The sequence below is a fragment of the Orbicella franksi genome, chromosome 1 (genome assembly GCF_964199315.1).
Source record: "Orbicella franksi chromosome 1, jaOrbFran1.1, whole genome shotgun sequence".
Taxonomy (NCBI): Eukaryota; Metazoa; Cnidaria; class Anthozoa; order Scleractinia; family Merulinidae; genus Orbicella; species Orbicella franksi.
The window spans coordinates 12,329,426-12,343,728 of record NC_138145.1 but is presented as its reverse complement, the minus strand read 5'-3'; the positions used below and the strand labels follow the sequence as shown (position 1 = coordinate 12,343,728).

The 14,303-nt window shown below is 39.3% G+C and overlaps 1 protein-coding gene and 1 long non-coding RNA gene across 3 annotated transcripts; one reads left to right on the top strand and one right to left on the bottom strand.

Moving 5' to 3' along the window:
- The first annotated feature begins 758 nt into the window (after window positions 1-758).
- On the top strand, window positions 759-11,135 carry LOC145490947 (molecular chaperone MKKS-like). Of its 2 annotated transcripts, XM_081470075.1 has the most exons (9): window positions 760-3,086; window positions 3,216-3,307; window positions 4,371-4,550; window positions 5,336-5,567; window positions 5,934-6,344; window positions 7,004-7,158; window positions 7,855-8,111; window positions 8,475-8,731; window positions 10,599-11,135. In XM_081470075.1, exons 1-9 carry the CDS (start codon window positions 3,030-3,032, stop codon window positions 10,638-10,640), a joined length of 1,683 nt encoding a protein of 560 aa, XP_081326201.1. In that variant the 5' UTR covers window positions 760-3,029; the 3' UTR covers window positions 10,641-11,135. The 2 variants fall into 2 exon arrangements, with proteins under 2 accessions (XP_081326193.1, XP_081326201.1); XM_081470067.1 differs by lacking the exon at window positions 10,599-11,135 and having other exon boundaries at window positions 759-3,086; window positions 8,475-9,513.
- LOC145490963 (uncharacterized) lies at window positions 9,045-13,416 on the bottom strand. The gene is made up of 2 exons (XR_014049744.1): window positions 12,980-13,416; window positions 9,045-12,640 (listed from the first exon to the last, which is right to left on the bottom strand). It is a non-coding gene; the product is annotated as an uncharacterized LOC145490963 (long non-coding RNA).
- Between the last annotated feature and the right edge of the window lie 887 nt (window positions 13,417-14,303).

Here is a 14,303-nt window from a genome sequence, read left to right as displayed (position 1 = left end):
GGCGGTAGAAAGGCCAAGTTCAGTGAATTGATATTCGCTGACTTAGACGATGCTGTTGAGCGGCGAAATCACTAACACGCTCGCAGTCGGGTTGGAGGCAGAAAGCTTTGCCAAACAAAACACTGGATGAATTTAAATCTTTCCAAAGCCTGTTGGCAGATTCGCAAGAACATCACGGCTTGCGAAGCGCGATTCCAACGCTTCGATTTGCTCTGGTACCGCTTCGATTTGCTCCGGTTCCAAAACATTCCTGCAAGACGTCACAGGTATCTCGAATGTTGACAACACGTTGTCAACGCGCCTAACATAAGCCAATCATATTTTTGCGTTGTGAGAGCAACGCATATAATTCAAACTCTTGGGCTTAGGCGGTAGTCCCTCCTTTCGCGCTCTCCTCGACTCCAGGATTTCGCGCGGCCATTTTTTTCTCGCGGTTTTCTTTCGCGTCCCGCACGACGGACTAAGCGAAAGAGGGACTATTCGTAGTCTAGCTCATAATGGTTACATTTCCTTTGGGTTCCCCTCTGTTCGTCTAATGCCAGAAGGAGAGAGGAAACTGTCAAAAATATATCACCTTGAGTTTGAGGTCGTATCAGTCGGTGAATCAGTTTGGTAGTTAGAAACCGGCCATATAACATCGGACAATATCGCCTGCATTAACAAATTTCTAATGTTCTCTTAGGATTATTTTCTCGCCAGAATTCAACGCAAGTTTGCTCAAAATTGGTTCCATTCGTCAAGTAATTTCTGATTTCACGAAAATGTGAACAATTATGAAAACATGAGGATGAATGAAGAAAAGCCACAATACAATTATAACTCAAATCTGCCTTTATTTCTAAAATTCTAACTAAATATTTTGATATTACTTACCCGAAAATGTATCAGAAATCAATCGTGCGACGAAGGACAAGGATGGCTGTATAACATCTCAACAAAGTCGCTCTCAAAGTAAAACCGACTAAATTAAACTCCAATTAAAACATTCACGAGCAGTAAGTTCAGCGGTTGTATGGAAACAAACTGTTCCTGCATGAGAAAAGAATTTAAATTCTCAGGGAATATTATTGACGTAACTTTAAAACTGTTCAGTCAGATCTTCATACCCTTAGCAACTCAGAGCATCGGAACAATGGACAACAAGCCGGGTCTAAAACACAGGTCACATTCCACAGGTCAAGAGTAGAAATCCTTACTCTACTGATGAATAACTATGCCAAAAGTTTCCCCTCGATCTAAAACAACATTTACGCAGAGTGCTAGGGCTAATTAGGGCTAGGAGACTGAATCTTGGTGCTGTTTATTTATCTGCAGCACAGTGACTCTGTACTCTGACTTGTGGAATGTGACCTGCAGTTCAGACCCATCGTGGACAACATTAAACAGTTACAAATACGACGAACAAGAGAGCTAGTATTTCTGAAATGTGGTGTTCAGTAAGAAACTTTCAAACCTGCTATTCCGATGTGCTTGTCTAAACGAACTTGGTAATTCTTTATTCCGAAAGTTTCACACCCTCCCAGTATTCAACAATTTCTTCACTGTGTGGAGGTAAAAAATTGCTCAACGAACTGGTTATACTAAACCACTAAACTGCGGAAAAGGGCAAGCGTAGCGAAACGAGGCGAAAAGCGAACAAGGTCAAGAAATGCAAAAACGAAAGCGTATACTTATCTGCGAAGGGGAGCACATCGACGAAGATACTGGTCCACCTTCACAACACACGACGCTCTCTGACACTAAAATGAACGGGATGTCCTTTGAGACTTCCTTACATACTTGATTAAAATTCATTCCACCCACTAGAAAAGTGTTTGCTGCATCAGAATATTTCATTGAGATTTCTGTGCGTCAAACAATAGAGCATACAATGATATCAATAAAAAAATATCGAATAAAGCACGCACTCAGTCGCCAGTTATTTTCTTTTACAAAAGCACAGGTATTTCAAATGAAATTCGTTGAATAGTTTTCAAGAAGTTGACTCTTGAAGTCCTTTGTGATATCACTTAAAACCCCAAGGAAAGACTGAACATGTGTCTTCGGGAGCTTGAAATTCATCGCCGCGTTTTAAATGCACAACGTGTCTTATTCTCAATTGTGGTGGCATTTTACAGAGCCAAGCCCTGAAAACTAAAGGTGTCAGGTGTTTACCATGACAGGCACGGAAGGCAGTGCTCGGACTATTCGGTGACAACACTGGGACTCTAAAATTTTGTAAAAGCAAAAAATATAAACATATCAAAAATAATTCTGATAAATGTATTTAACATCAATTCTGTCTTGAATTCCAAACATGATTTGTTACCCACAATGCAAGGATTTGAGTTAGAGACAAAACTAGAGGTCCAGAACAATGCTTTTCTCTGACTTTCCCTTGATAAAAATAACATTTCTCTAACCAAATAAACAACAGACATAGTAACGGTTTCTAGCCTGCCTTCAGGGGCAGCCCTCCTTTCCGCCCATTCATTATGACTGACAAGTTTTTAACAAATCCTTTTTTATAGGGAAAATGTCTTTTTCCTGACCATTTCCTGACCTTTAGCAGGGTGTCTAAAAAAACTCGATTAGCGAATAGTGCAGTGGTGAACAGTCATGGATAGTGGCGAATAGTCGTCAATAGTCACCGCTTTAGTTCAGCACTGATCTGGGTTCGTTGAAACTGATCACGTGAAAAAAAAAATAAAGTAAAATAAAATAAAATACGAATGTGAGGTAAGTGCTCTGTGATTAGTTTATCAACTGAAAAGACACAAACGAGCTGCTCTGATAACCGGTCATAAAAACAACGACATCTAAGCTACATCTTGCGTTAATTGATTATCCAAACCGGTGGCGAAAGTATATGATGTAAGCAAGTATGTCAGCATACATAGTTTAGGTCAGCGGTTTATTATCAAAAGGCTCGGAGCCATTCCTGTAATTAACGTCATGTTGCAGGCAGGAGTAGGCAAAATTTCCTATTTTCTTGTCAAAAGTTTACACAGTTGTGGAGAATACACATGGCTATACTGCATATGACCTGAATGGAGGGTAAAAGTGTTTCTTCAAGGCTGTCTACGAAAGACGAATGGACATCTCAGGTAGGCTGCCAGGAAGATACATTTTCACTTATAAGCAGCTTTTTTTTAAAAAAAAAATAAACTACTTAGTAGCTGAAGCTTATATATGGTATGTATTTTCCTAATATGAGTGTTTTGAATTATATGCAGATTGCAGTGCAGCCGTTGGATGATATTAAGTTAAAGGGCTCGCTACGCGCATTGAGGGATTTAGTTCAGACAGCGCTTGGACCAAATGGAAGGTAATTTTAAGTTCTTACATATAAAATCCCTAACTATATCAATGTAAGCGTAAATTTATTGTAATAAAATAAAACACTCAATTCTGATTGGTCCTCCCCACGTTTTAGTGGTCATTGTATTTAATTTGTTACTTGCATTGTAGCTTAGCCAATAACATGCTGTCAATCATGTTTACTGTAGTGTCGGCTGACACTATAGACCGATATATTGACCGATATATTGACCGACACTCAGCCAATACAAGGCTGATACAAGGCCGATACCTAGCTGATGTATCGACCGAGTATCAGTCAATATATTGGTCAACAGTATCAACCTGCACCACCTAATGTAAACATGATCCCATTTTGTTAATATCCCAGGTAATGAAGGGTTTAGTCTGCTAGATACCCTGGTCCCTGGGGTTTTCATTCTTCTTCTTCTATCACAAAAAGCCATATTTGTGGTGGTCAAAAAGAGTGTAAAAAGACATGTACTTCAGGGCACAAATTTGACCATTAGGATATGAAGAGAGCAAGAAAACCTCTGGAATCAGAGTATCTTCTCCAAAGACCTAGCACTAAATAAAGTTTGCTGATTCATGACCTGTATTTGACTGATTTGATAATGTACATTGATGTCAAACCCAGGAGAGGGGACCCTGGCCATATGTGAGAATTTGACATCTACTACACATCATCCCACCCCTTCAATTATTTTAAATACATGACATTTGTACATGTGGGTCCGGGCGTGAGGGTCGGGATGCTTGACTTTGTGAGAGGAGTACTGAGCTTGAAGCCTAACCATATGTAATTGTTGGATCATCTTGGGAATAAAACCCATGACAACTGTTGGAAGGGAAGGGTTTGTTTTCCGTTATGCCTCAGTTAATTTATAACTGAAGGTAGATAAATATCCATTCTGCCAGCTAGGTGACAATGGAATCTAGTGTCACACTGTACAAAGTAATAGCTGTACCGATACAACAATAATTTCATTCAATACTTTTCACTACAATACATTTATCTTTATTTTAAAAACATGTGAAGTTTCCCATCTTTATACTTGTCTGATACTCAGGTTGAAGTTCTTCCAGTCATCCTCTGGTGGTCATGTGACTGTAACATCAACATCAGGCAAGATTCTTCACAGCTTGTCTGGCTTGTCACACCCCATACCAAGGTTGATACTATCTGCTGTGAAGGGCCATCTTGAAGGCTACAGTGATGGTGGTTTGAGAACAGCACTTCTCTTACTAAGGTGCCTATTAACCTACATGTAATTGCATTTCATCTATCAACACATACAACACATTGCATCCATCCATGAAGCGTGACAAATTAAGCACACAGTTTTACTTTTCAAACGTTTCAACAACACGTACCATGACTGGTACAAAGGCATTTTAAAAGAAAGATTTGTCGCGTAAGATTTTAAATTTAAATTTATCTATGACATAATTTTTTATAATATCAATTATTAAATTCTTGAATTTATGAATTTACTTCCATTTTCAACAATGTTATATTGTTATATTTTTTATTGTAAAAAAGTCATTTTAATTTTGTGTACTTACATTTTAGCTAGGTTGTATTTTCTTTGTTTACTTGTTTATCAATTAATTTATATTTATGTTACTTACTTTAAGAGTGGGCTTCCTGCAAGGCAGGTTTATGGCTAAGCGCAGTTGGTACTATAAATATAGAATTGTCTTATCTACATTGAAAGTTTTGTCCGTTATGTATCACATGGAAAAATGTTAAATTATATTTCTCTTTCAAAGATAAAACTAGTAAGATGAAAGTCCCATATTTGGTACGGAACATGTACAAAAAATGTAATGTAGTAGAAATGATTGCAACAACAACTTGCTCACGCCTTGGGTTTAACACCTCAAAAGTAGAGAGTTGTATGAGACCTCATATAATCTTGCAGTTATAGTCAGGGACCAAATCTGCTAGTTTATCTTTTTTTGTAGAAAACTGTTACTGGTAATTGTAGAGGTGTGCATAGATTTATTGATCCTTATTGTTTCTCTGTTATAGTCTGATACAGTCATCCCTTGATCTGCCTGTCCCAAGAGCCCTCATCACTCAGATCAGTCAACATTCACTGGAAGTCATTACCAGTCACCTACAGTCATGTCGATGGAAAATGAACATTGATATTGGTAACATGAAGACCATGCTGTCCATTGTAAACAGCATAATTGGAACAAAGCCTGCTTGTCATCTTAGTGAATCTGAGAAACAGTATTTAAGTGTGCTCGTCATCAAGGTACAGGATTTAATATTTTTTGTGTGTTTATCTAGCGGTGGATACATGTTCAAGGTGCCAATGCACTCACTTAAGTACAAGTTTTTATTAATACCTCAAACATGACTTACACAAACTAAAGAGATATAACTACCCAGGCCAGTGCTTCAATAATTGAATGTTTGTTAACATGCTATACGGTGGCTTTAGACTCAAACTTAGAAAAACACATGTTTGATGTGAAATTTGACTCTGATCAGGGATGGTAATAAGAGGACATAACAGGAAATTCTTTTTGAGATAAACCTTGTTAACTTTTTTATTCCACAATGTCACAATGTCACAATGTCACAATGGTTTGACACAATGCATTGATCAAACACACAGGCATTTCTTCAGTCACTGCCAAGTAATTCCCAAGACTCTTCAGTGTCTGTCACAGACCTTCAGCCAGTCCAAATAGTGACTTGCGAGGGTGATCCTGTCAATGAATCCAAGATCATACAAGGTGTCATTCTTCAGGCCCCTGATGTTGCAACCTTTCAAAGAAAAAAAGCACTTTTAAGCCATCATGCCAAAGTGGCTTTGTATAATGTCTCAATGGCAGGGGACACTGATGAATGGTTTAGCGACAACGTTAAAATAGAGACAGCAGGAAGTGGTCATGATGTTAACATGGAGAGTGCTGTGCTACAGCAGATGTTGAAGGTTGCTGATTGGTTGCTGGCTATTGGAGTTAAAGTGGTAGCTTGCCAGAAATGCGTACATCCAGCACTGAAGCAGTACTTGAGAGATAAGGTTTGTATCCAGCCCAGGCAGACATAATCCTAGAAACAGATTTGGGCACCTACCTAAGTGCTGCCTTCACTTCATTTATTCACCTGCAAGATACAACTGGGAGTTAAGCTAAAGAATTCACCTAGTCATGCATACAGCTGTGTAGTGTTTCTGATATCATTGTAAATCTAAGGTCCTACATGTCCAAAAGACAGAGATCTTAAGGACTATGCATGCATGTACAGTATGTGATAGATACAAGTGTTTTTGACTGAATTATTGAATGTCTCTGTCATGAGATGAAAAATGGGACCCAAAATAGTTGTTGACAGCTGTTTTGTTGGGTGAGACAGTTCTAGTGGACTAATTTCTTATAAGGGATTAAAGACATAATACACTGAGATAATGCATAATTTGGACTGTCTTTTGTTTGTTTCTTGTTGTATGTATTGCTTGTGGCACATGGCAATAATAATTATTATCGCTGACAATTAATAGCAAGACTGGCAGCCCTGTAGTCTTCATGGAAGAAATGAGATCTAAATGAAATCTAAAACTCAGCTAATTTAGAAACAATTTCAATTTTTGTACAACTAGTGGGATTGACAGACCTGTACACAGCAGTCACTTGTTAGTTTTTTTTTTTTTTTTTTTGATAACTTGTTTTGTTTTCATCATAGGGTGCTTATGTGATTGACCGTCTATCCATTGTTCACATCTCTGCTGTGCGACGTCTGACTGGAGCAACAATCCTGAGCACTTTCAGCATGGACATTACTGAATCAAGCTTTGGTCAAGTCGGGAAGATTGAACATATGGTGTTGAATGACAAAAGGTCAGCTTCCTAAATCCAATAGTGCATTTAACGTATGGTGGTACAACCCACCATGTACTCTACACGTACATCACTTTATTTTAATTTCCATCCTTTGGTAATTATGATTACATAACGTCTTTTACCCTCAGTTTTCATTTTTTCATAACTGTTATTCTGATCTTGATTCTTACTAATAAAATTACTGATTTAGAGCGGTTTTCAACTGAGTGTCAAAAGTAATCAGGCAGTTACATTAGTCTTGGTTTTACCACAGTTTGAGATTGGTGGAATAGTCTAATTGGTAAGTAATGGTTTGGTTTTGGTTTTACGGCACTCAATTGAAAACCACTCTATTGAGCCAGGTTTGGTTTGACTTGGTTGAACTCTCCTATCAGAAGCATCACTTCAGTCCATTCCTTTATTAACCATACACTTGCAGTGTACAATGACAGCAATATCTCAAATAAATGGGCCTTCTGCATCCAATGGTCACATGATACAAAATACACCAAGCTGGATGGCAAAATAATACAGCAGTCTCCCAAACAAACTTAAGGGACTAACCAACCAGTCAACCTTGATTTTGCCTTGAATTAGAGGTACATGCCTGTGCAGAGCTTATCATGCTGCATGGTAAATGTCATGTCAGTGACAACTGGTTTCAAAAAGGCCAGTTAGCAAACCTGCTTTTCTTTTTCGTATATTTTTAAACAGCTACATTCATTTGGTGCCAGAGTCCTCATTAACTTCATCTTCTGTGTGTACTCTTTTGCTGTGCTCACCAGATGAGACATCCCTTGACGAGCTGAAGACAGTTTGTCAAGCATCTGTTAGTGCGTTATATGAGACTTTGGGATGCCCATATGTGGTGCCTGGTGCTGGATGTCTAGACACTCACTTAGCATCATTCTTGAGACAGTATGGGAAAACGAATGGCTCAAAGATTGCTGCAGATCTTGGCTGTACTAGAGGTAAACACCTTGTTTGGCACTGGTATATAGCTTTGTGTGCTTTAGCAGTAACCCTCAGGGTCTTCAACAGTAACCACCTGTACTTCTTGATCTAAGCCGGCTACCCTGCTTAGCTAGTATTCCCATTCCTTATAAAAAGATGGCAAAATCAGCCACCTTCTCCAGCAAAAATGCTGCTACTTGGAAACTCTGTGACGACCCTGTAACCTTACTTGCCACTAGAAATCCAAGTTGCAAGCTTGCTGATGAAGCTTGCCTGTTGGCTTGAAATGCAAATTGATTGAATTATTTTTAAGTTAGTTTGAAGTCCTTGGACATACCTTATAATTCCTACTTTAATCTCTAGGAATTTCTTTTTCTTAGGTCAATTTGTTGCTATCATCAACAATGTAGCCCATTGCCTTGAATCCTTGGCCGGATACCTAGAGCATGACGGTGGCAGTCACGTGACTGACTCAGCCAATCAGCATCACTGGAGTCTTTCTCCCAGAGCACTGGATCTTAAGCCCAGCATGCTTCACTGCATGTGTGGTTTGGTGTCATGTGATCAGTCATTAGAGTGGAGCATGATGGGACATGTCGAGAACTCCTCTGGTTATAACAGAAACAGCTGTTGCACAGTGGGTACTAAGGAAATATTTGACAATGCTGTCCTCGATGTGTACTCAATAAAGATAAATTCTTACAGGACTGCATTTGAAACTGCTAATGCTATAATAAGAATTCACTGTGTAGTTTGTAGCAGTGTGGCGGGAAATTAAAACTCGCAAGATATTTACGGTGCCGCATATTGGTTCAGTTCTCTTTTCAACGTCTTAGAAGTAATTTCCCTGTCATCTTTTCTGTTCCAGTTTTATAAACCACAATTACGTTAGTATTCTCTTTTTTATCATTTGTCTTGAATTTTTTGGGTGGTTTTTTTTTTTTTTGGGGGGGGGGGGGGGAGTTTGATAGATGAAAGTTGCACGTCCTTCTGATTCAAGTCCGAGGGAACAAGATGCTCCAGAGCTTACAACTGGGCCTGTCAGCTTGACCACTAAGTAAAACAGTATGAAAGGCACAGTAGAGCGCCGTACCTTAGCCCCCCTTTCCTAGGCAATTAAAATCTTCATGCACGCGTTGAGTTCTTATTCCATCTTAGTGGAAAGCCAGCAAAACAATCCTTTATTTAAAGTGGTCAGCACGCCACGAGAGTAACGCCACAAAATATTCGAAACGGAAAGAATCGAAAATGACTCCTATCATAATCGGCGTTTTACCGGCAGCCCTGTTTACCCTGAGAATTAAAAAAGCGCCGACAACTGTTTTTAGATACTATTAGATCTCCTGAAGGGTCGCGTTGTTCGAAAGCCGGTTAACGCTAACCCAGGATTAAGAGTTAACCGAAGTATTAATTTTTCCTACATAAAAATGTGTTTTACTGTTTACGTTTTGTGAAGTTTGAGCTTAGTCAGACTCAGAACAGAAGGACAAACAGTATAAACATAAAACCTCACCAAAAGTTACACAACTCAAATCAAAATTCTCGCTAATCCTGGGTTAGCTTAATCGGGCTTTGGACAACCCGGACAACAAAACGGAAGTGAAATTAGACAGTATGACCGTTAGTGAATTTATGTTTTTTGATTCATTTGGAGAAATCTACCAAACTTGGGTAAATGAATTGAAAGTCTAGGCACTGTCACTGCCCGCTGAGGAAACGGGCGGCGTTTCGACACACAACCCAAATAACTGTTGCAAACAAGACTGCGGAGGCCCTTTGCTCCCCACGGAGTGAAGGTGGCAGAGAAGGAGAGAAAGAGCAAGACGGGTGTGGTAACCTAATTATCAATTCAAAATGTGTTACTTTTATAAAGGAGTGTTAATCAAGTAACAATATCACTTGGAAATCATCGACGAGCCGAAGAGGTCACACAAAAAACTATTGAAACCTCTCGGGAAGATCGAGCACTACTACGAATGACGAACGCTAACTTTATCTTAAAGGTATATTCTATAGAAAATTCAAAAGAAAACCTCTTCGAGATGCGTAATGTTTGACGCCGCTCATTCGATATATCATGATATTATGAGCTCATAAACTCATTCATCAAAGGCGTCTTTGCTGTTACAAAACATAAAATTGTATAATATCCCTGGTATAGAAGCTTTCAGAGAAAGTTTAATTTTTTGTTATAGTAATCTGGCTGAGCGCACGTGGCCCTCAACTGCAATGCTCGTCTGTAGTGGAACTTATTTAATCATTTAAATTTTTCGCTCTGTGGTTAATGCTATCGGCTTTGTGTTTACTTTACTACCCTGTACCATACGAAAAACTAATAGCTTCCTGCAAGAAGCCTGAAATTGTGAAATTGACGGTTTCCAAACGAATTCATGATACATATCCAAGCCACGCTTATTGATACTTTTGCGTGTGGTTTAAAATCCCTTAAATAAACTTTGAAGTCCTTTCACTAGACATTTACAAATTATCTTTTCGTTTTTCAGCTAAGCAACGACATCAATGACAAACCTGTTGATTCGACTTGATGGCAGATAGTGATGACCACAGAAACACTGAGCGAGTAAGTAGTCTTGTAAGGGAGGTCGATGATTTAAAATGGAGTGCGTGCGAAAGCAGACGGATTTCAGCTTGTTGTTTTATGTAGAAGCGCTTGCAGTCCAGTTAAACAATGGTGGGGCAAATTGACTTGCAACCCGGAGTAAGTGCGCAAACTGTACTGTTAAACTTAATCAGCAGATATATTTAAGACGTTATCGAAAATCTGAATATCGCAATGGCAAAAAAATAACCCTAATGGAAATGATAAGACCAACCTGTCTTGAATCAGAGCTGTTCCGTGCTGCGCGTGCTCGGCTAACCGACGCCCCTGAAATATTGTTCAGCCCGGCCTGATGTGAATCCTAGACACATCGCCTTAGGGAACCAGGGAAGTTTCGTGCTATTTTTAAAATAGAAAGACTCGTTCTTCCTCCCGCCGACTTTCAGCAGAACATTCGTTTCAGAAATTATCCAACGAAACTTCGGCAACAGCAGGTTTTAATCGAAGCTGCTATGAACACGTTGCTTTCGCGAGAACAATTATTAAGTTCTCGTGTCATGAATATTTAAAAGATAGCTGAGTTTTCTAAAAAGCACATGCCTTGTCTTTTATTTGCTTCAGGAGGTTTTCCTCTTCTAATCAAGAATCTTAACAGAATAAGGCCGGTTCGTTTAATTTTATCTGCAGCTGGTGATTTTAATGCTGTTGCCTTTTTCGTTGCATTTGAGGAGCAATACAATATAAATTGGAATAGAAATCGCTCTAGCTCGCTGTCCTCAATGGAACATTGTCTGGGTGTGATCAAGAGCCCATCACTGGTGTAATATCGTCTTCCGCACGTGTTAGCAGTCGCAAGCTGTTTACATTCACAAACGCAAGCGAATAATTATTTAAATCATTGTCATTCACGACACACAATCATGGCCATAAGGCGTTAAAGACGTCGCCCAACGACGTTTTCCCAGCGGCCGCGTAATACCAGTTATTGACTTGACGTTATTGCAATAATTTCGTAATCGATAACTGATGAACAGTTCATAGATTAGATCAGTTACCAGAATAGTAATTGTTATAATGACGATGACGATGATGATGATGATGATGATGATGATTAAAAGAGGACTGTGATGACGGTAACGATGATTAATTTATCACATGTGGCTACTAAAAACATACTACGCATAACGCATCGAAAGAAAGTCGGCGCATGAATCACTATCTATAATTAAAATAAACTATAGTCGCTAATTCAAACGCTCCGAAAATTTAGGGGGCCTCTAAATTACCTCATGTTTTCGGAACTCTTTGTTACTATAAGCCGAAGTCCTGGAGCCATATTCCCTTTGAGAACCCGAATACATCGAGCACATTACGACGTTTAGTCTCGAATCATTTTCAATCAAATGTGATCACCTCAGATATGACTTTGTTAATTAGAAAATGTTCACAAATTTGGGTGCCTTCCATTTGACGAAAATTCCGGAATTTTCGAAACGAGGGCAAATTTCTTGAGAAAGTTTCCGAAAATTCGAAAATTACACAACATTTTCGAAAATTTAGATAAAGCTCACGAGGATATTCTCTTTTCGGTAAATTGTAGAAAATGCTGTTCTATTTGCCTCTGGAAATTTCCGGAAATGCAAACCTGAAGTTTTGGTCGGAAGGAAAGCGCCCTTTGACACCAATTAATTTTACGTCTTCTCAACCTAACAAGTCGCCATAACCATCTAGCTAGATAATGTTCGTCTCTCTCGATGGTTCTTTCTTGGTAATACGCTCGTAGCTAAATGCTGTAAGGTCGATTGTCTGAAATCCACCGTCCAAAATTAATTCACTGACGGCTCGCCCTACAGCGGGAGACTGCTGACTACCATGACCGCTAAAGCCGTTCGCAAAAATGAGATTCCTTATCTGGGGATGTCGTCCAATAATGGCATTTTGATCCAGTGTGTTGTACTCGTAGTGGCCAGCCCAGGCGCTCTTGACCTGGTGAATTGAAAGATAAAATCACAAGCGCTGATCCTATTACACCTTGGCTAAACATAATACTGTGTACCTTCAGAAGTATTCATAAAAACATTTTCCTAAAACAGAAATTTAAGCTTAAAATATCTGAAAACATAGTTGACTTAGATACGTCAGGTTCCAAAATGTTCCCTGCTTGCTTAGGATGTGTGGCATTATTGTTTGACAAGGGTACTTATGTGATCCCCCCACCCCAAACGACACACACAGACATAAGCTCCAGGCTAAATACGGTTTTTACGCTGCCTAGCACGAAACGGGAATAGAAGAACATTTGAAAAACGACTCTGAGGGACTTACCTTGAGACACTCAAATGCAGAAATTCTGTGAACTAAATTTGGCTTAATTCTCTTGTGAAAATACTCATAGTCGATTTCAAAATCAGAAGATTCGTGGTCATCTTCCTGTGTTAAAACAATAACAAAATGTTTTTACGCAGAAATTCCCTTTTGATGACAGTTTGGTGATACCAACTTTATAATTCTTGGTTTTTAAGTCACGAGTCGATAAGCAAGTAATTAAAACAATCTGAGCAGTATTATCCAGGCTACTTATGGCCCAGACCACCACTCTCTTTCGAAAATAGAGGAAGGCTTGGGTAAAAAAAATACTCTTGAGCGGTTATGGAGTAATTGGGGCTGGACACAAAGAACAAAATGTGGCAGAACGGCAATCCACGAGAGTAGCAGTTGGAGAACTAAGGAGCAACTAAATGAAGATGCTCTGAGAGCAATATATTCTTTGAATTGTGTAACAAGCAGAGAAACTGCCAAACAAGGGGTATTTTGAAGACGTAAAATGCAAGGCCGACATGCGAAAACTCTGTTCGCCTTACAAACGGCGGCTCCGCCCGCAATACGAGCGGCATTAAAACCGAGCTGTCCTACCGAAACGACACGATAATAATGTTCTTCTTCGCAACGGACAAAAGTAGAGACAATGCTTAAGTCGCTTTGACCTTAACTTGAGAATTCCGGGTTTAATTTGACGAGGAACAGCATATTTCGTTCAGAATAACGCAACTAATATCTTACTTGACGACACTCCACGAACTACGAGCGATTTGCCGGTGACCCATTTTTGGCGCCAAATTAGAAGCTTAGGGAAACAAAATGTTTCATACTTTTCAATTTTTGCAATCTGATATGATTTTTGGAAATGTAAATGCTGGTTAGTGAATATTTAATGCAATCTCCAGCGAGAAAAGTTGCCCGATTACAATGCCTTTCCTGTTAACATACATTAACGTCAAGACAGTAAAGTTTTTCCCGCCTACTGAACCCTGATTGGTCAATTCAAATTTCAGCCGCGCCAGCCGTATGCACGGTACTCACCCCCTTCCCACGCACTCCCCCGAAATAGGCAATCCCATAAGCACCCTCGCCGACACTATTAGCTAAGTATGGGTAGTCTTTTTCAAAGCGCTCCAAAAAAACATGACGTCAGCAAGTGCAGCTTATCCGCTGGTGTTTATGGTACATGTAACCTCACAGGACAAAGCTGTTCACACAAACACGTCATACTTTTTAAACCTTCTAAGAGAAAAGGTTACTGTTTGCTGTCTCACGAAGAACAACTCAATGGAAGGAACAGTTAAATTAGGCTGTGGCTTTTTGTTCTATG

Bases quoted from the DNA above. Each gene is read 5' to 3' on its own strand.
- LOC145490947 (XM_081470067.1), top strand. From the start codon at position 3,030: ATGGAGGGTAAAAGTGTTTCTTCAAGGCTGTCTACGAAAGACGAATGG. The intron at 6,345-7,003 runs GTTTGTATCCAG...TTTTCATCATAG, and splicing joins AGCAGTACTTGAGAGATAAG to GGTGCTTATGTGATTGACCG. The intron at 8,112-8,474 runs GTAAACACCTTG...TCTTTTTCTTAG, and splicing joins AGATCTTGGCTGTACTAGAG to GTCAATTTGTTGCTATCATC.